The sequence below is a fragment of the Penaeus monodon genome, chromosome 19 (genome assembly GCF_015228065.2).
Source record: "Penaeus monodon isolate SGIC_2016 chromosome 19, NSTDA_Pmon_1, whole genome shotgun sequence".
In the NCBI taxonomy this organism is placed as follows: Eukaryota; Metazoa; Arthropoda; class Malacostraca; order Decapoda; family Penaeidae; genus Penaeus; species Penaeus monodon.
Window position 1 is genome coordinate 43,698,946 of NC_051404.1, and position 4,228 is coordinate 43,703,173.

The following is a 4,228-nucleotide window of genomic DNA, read 5'->3' on the forward strand; positions in this document are numbered from 1 at the left end:
TCATTGTTGTTGTATTTGTTACCACTGCAATATGGACAACCATTGACTGTTTCCCATGAGTACATGGTGATTGTATCATGGAAATGAACCTTTAAGATCTATGTTTATTATTGGCTTACATTTGATACATTGCAGAACAATTGATGTGTTTTAGGGCAAATTACGAAAATACTTTATCAATTTTAGTTTGTTGTCCTTAGACTGTATACTGCAATATCTGAAATGGCAGTCAGTCAACTGTGTTCATTTAGTTTTTCACAATTGGATGTAATTTATGGCAAATGTTCATTTAGTTTTTCACAAATGGATGTAATTTATGGCAAACTGTTTGCAGTCAGGCATAAGATATGCAAGAATGATCCATGAATATGATCGTATTAATATATATAAAGAAGTATGATAAAAGTCACACTCATTGGTTATATGATAAACGGTTGTTGCCAGCTATGAATAAAATGGTAAGAACTATTATTTTTAAGACGTATATCATTTTAGCATGGTTAAGGTATGGTTTAGTATCATGCAGTATGTAGGAGATAACAAACAGTATAATAATTATTTTGGCTTTTTTTGGTTGGCTTGCAGGAAGCAGTGACGAGGAAGTTTGTGTGTTGACCACTGGGTCACGCCCACCCGTCCAATTTAGAACCTCCCCGCCCCTCGAGGCTCATAAACCCCTACGCTCCGTCTCTCCACCAACAAAAATGCTTGGTCTAGCAAGTAGTGGACGGGAAGGTTTAGTGTCAGCAAGTGGAGGAGGCGACGGTAGGGGCTCTCCTGGTGGTGGCGTCGGTGGCAGTGAGGGTGGGACTCCAAGGGCCGAAGGAGGAGCACGGGCGGCATCCCCACGCAAGAGACACAGACACACTCCTCGCCCTCACCAGATGCACCGCCCATGTTTAGACTTTGAGAAAATGCAACAGGTAATGTAGACCAAGTTTGTGTTTGGGCTTTAAAGTAGGGTTTAGGACATGCTGTGTTGGGTTAAGACTGGGACAGAAAGGGAAGAAACAACAGCCTATGCTTTTGTGTAAAAATGTTCGAAAGGAGAAGAAAATAGTTAGAGATAGATGATGGGTGTGGTATACCTACAAAGAATATTTAATTGTTATTGTATTTATGAAGAATGTTTATGGTATTATTGGATGTTACAAGAAAGTTTTGAAGGGGAAGATAATGAATATATGAATGCTTTTGAAATATATCTGCCATAAATAAGCACAGAAAAGTGGATATCATGCAGTTTATTTTATGTTCAGGTCATGTATCCATTGAATTAGAAGTTGTTCAAGGATGTTTTGCTAATACTTTAATATTTTGTAATTTTTTTTTCCTTTTCAAGGATAAGCTTTATAATGTTATTTACTTAACACATCCAAAATCAAGTAATGTGGCAATAAAGTTACGGAATATGAAAATAATGTTAGAGAATAACCTTAAAACACCAACATTGATAATTTCATAATGGATGAAAGTGAATGCTCTACTGAGATTGCGTAATGGATTTGCAATGTAGGACAGCTGATGTGTATTTGTTACACTCTGTGGAAATGGTGTTGAGACTTAGCTTGAATATTACTCCATTTGTTTGGCAACACTGACTTGTTTAGCATCAGTCAGCTTGATAATTGTGTGGTGATTTTTAATAATAACACTGATACAAAATCTATGATAAGGTAGATTTTCCTTTCTACAGAGGCAAATGTTACTGGAAATGTATATACAAATCTTCAGGAAAATAAGTTTTCAGTATTGTGTGTCCTTGTGCATTAGTAGAGCCCCACAGAAAGTAAATTTGATAGACAATGGTGCATTCATACAATTTATTTAAATTGTTATAGAAAATCTTACAGGAAATTATATTTTTGAGGCAAAGAATGAGTAAAGTTACAGAAAAACTATTTACATTTCCTGTATAGGAGAAATCTTATCGTAGTGGACAGTGAAGATAAATTGGTAACTGTTAATATTCACACATTTTGGATTAATTAAACCCCTTTACATTTAGAGAACCTTCCCCAAAATGAAGACAAACCAGAAAGTAACACAACTTTCACATTTACAGATGAAGACCCGAGCGGTGACGCAGTGGAGGAACGGTGGTGAGCTGTCACTGTCGTTCTGCTAGTTTTCTGCTGCTATGTGACAACCTCGATGTTCCCAGTGGCATGTTTGGGAAATGAAATTTGTTTGTGTTCTGTTTTGGGAACAAAAGATTTTACCACAAAGGCAAGGATGTGAATCCTTATTGCTCGCAGTTTTTTGAAAGGGTGTTGTTTGTGTTCCAAGATGAGTTAGTGTTGAATAAAAAAAAAAAATGTTATTACTTGCAACTTAATACTAGAATGGGATGGGAAGTGTTACTATGGATATTATTTTAGGGTTTTCTGTTATATAGTGGAAAATGTGGATTGAGATATATTGATTTTTTTTATAAAACTTTTTTTTTCTTTTTTTACATACATGTATATATATATGTCAGGGATTGATTCATGGATGTACATCTTTGATACTGATTAGTTTTGTTACAATGTGGAAGTTGAAGCCAGAGAATAGGTATCCTGCTATAACATCAGCCACATAAACATAAAAGTAATGCTCTTGTTAAATCAAATGTGAAGGGAATGTGGATTTGTGTGTAACCTTTGCATTAGAGATTTTGTCTTTTGTAGCTTAATAGAACTAATGAAGTGCAAGTGTAGAAAGAAAGAGAGTGAGAGTAAGAGAGTGTAAATCTGCCCAATTTTGTACCTGATTCCTAATTTAAATATATGTAAAGATAATTAAAGGTTAATATATGTTGAAGACACACTGGTCACCATCTGAGTCGGAATTATTTTGGCTTTTAAAGGTAATGCCAAGTGGCTGTGTTTTTAATCAGCACCCAATTAGAGTACAATATTTTTTTTTCCAAGCTGTCTGATATTTTATAATGAACTAAAAACTTATGTCTGTCAGGAACATACTTATCTGGATCAAGAGATTGAAGTTCTGCTGCCAAGGACATACTTGAAATGGTGTAAATATGTTAGGGAAAATACTGTTTTTGAAGCAACGTAAACAATGCAGCTTAATCATGTTGCAAAGAAGCAGCAGAGCAGAATGGGTACAACTCTCAGCACTTTATATTTGACACAATACATAAATTGCAGATTGATATTTCCAGAATGGAATGGATGAAAGCATTATGATATTTTGTTTGGCCATGGTATAGACTGCTAAGTTGATTACTATTTTTATACAGTAGAGTGTGTGAAGGATTACAGCTAGAAGTCTGATGAAAGGTTAGGATGATACTTGGAAAGAATGTTATTAATGATTGGTCAAAAGGAATTGAAATAGCTTCATGGAAATTCCTGTCTCATCACAAACATTTATTAAGAAGTAAAAAAAAAGTATACTGCATTACATATAAAACCGAGATAATAAAAAAACATGTTACACTAAGTGATCAGAAAATGCTGCTTGGCAAAACAAAAAGCACGTTATTTTCAACTAATCATTATTTATGACTTTAATTATAAATTGACTCCCAAATTAATTCCATAAAATGTACCCAGCTTTCTCTTCTAATGCATAATTCTCTGACCTCATTGCAAGTTTACATTGTTTAAAGACAATGTTCTCAGAAGTAGATGAGAGGTGCCAGGACAGAGAATACTTGTGGGACGTGTAGTCACTGTAGTGGATTGGTTTTTAAATTCCTTGAAATTACCGATATTGTGGCTATTGTGACACCATTTTTTTTTTGTTATTCATTTTTTACTTTTTCTCATGAAATTATTTGATGGATGGTAAGCTGATTCAAACTTGCTCCAGTTGCTACGTGTTGATGTTACTTCTTCATACATTTAACGCTTTCCATGTTTGATCTTCATGTGCGTGTTTACCTGAGGCACATACAATTGGATATTAATTGTAATAAGTGTAGGCCTTATGAATTTTTCTAATGATTTACCCCTTTAAATGTAGTAACTTCTCCCTACTAAAGACAAGTAACCTGAGATATATTTATTATCACTATTTTTCCACGATCCCAACTAAATACGAGTAAAACATTTGAAAACCCCGATAAATTAATCCCTAGTATTGCTTTTTTGGAAATATACCTGAAATTTAGATAGGAGGTACAAATATTATATGCACCGGTAAGAATGATATCAAAGGCTTTTTATTTTTTTTTTCTGGATTTTGAATTTTATAGACTGTATTGCATGTCTGTGTGTGC

The 4,228-nt window shown here is 34.3% G+C and overlaps 1 protein-coding gene across 1 annotated transcript in view; it reads left to right on the forward strand.

Moving 5' to 3' along the window:
- LOC119585251 (SH3 and multiple ankyrin repeat domains protein 1-like) overlaps window positions 1-4,228 on the forward strand; it is a gene marked incomplete in the record, with an annotated part of 45,692 nt that extends 41,464 nt beyond the window's left edge. The window contains 2 exon segments of the mRNA XM_037933910.1: window positions 586-923; window positions 2,066-4,228. Of these exon segments, the coding sequence (XP_037789838.1) occupies window positions 586-923; window positions 2,066-2,128 (401 nt within the window).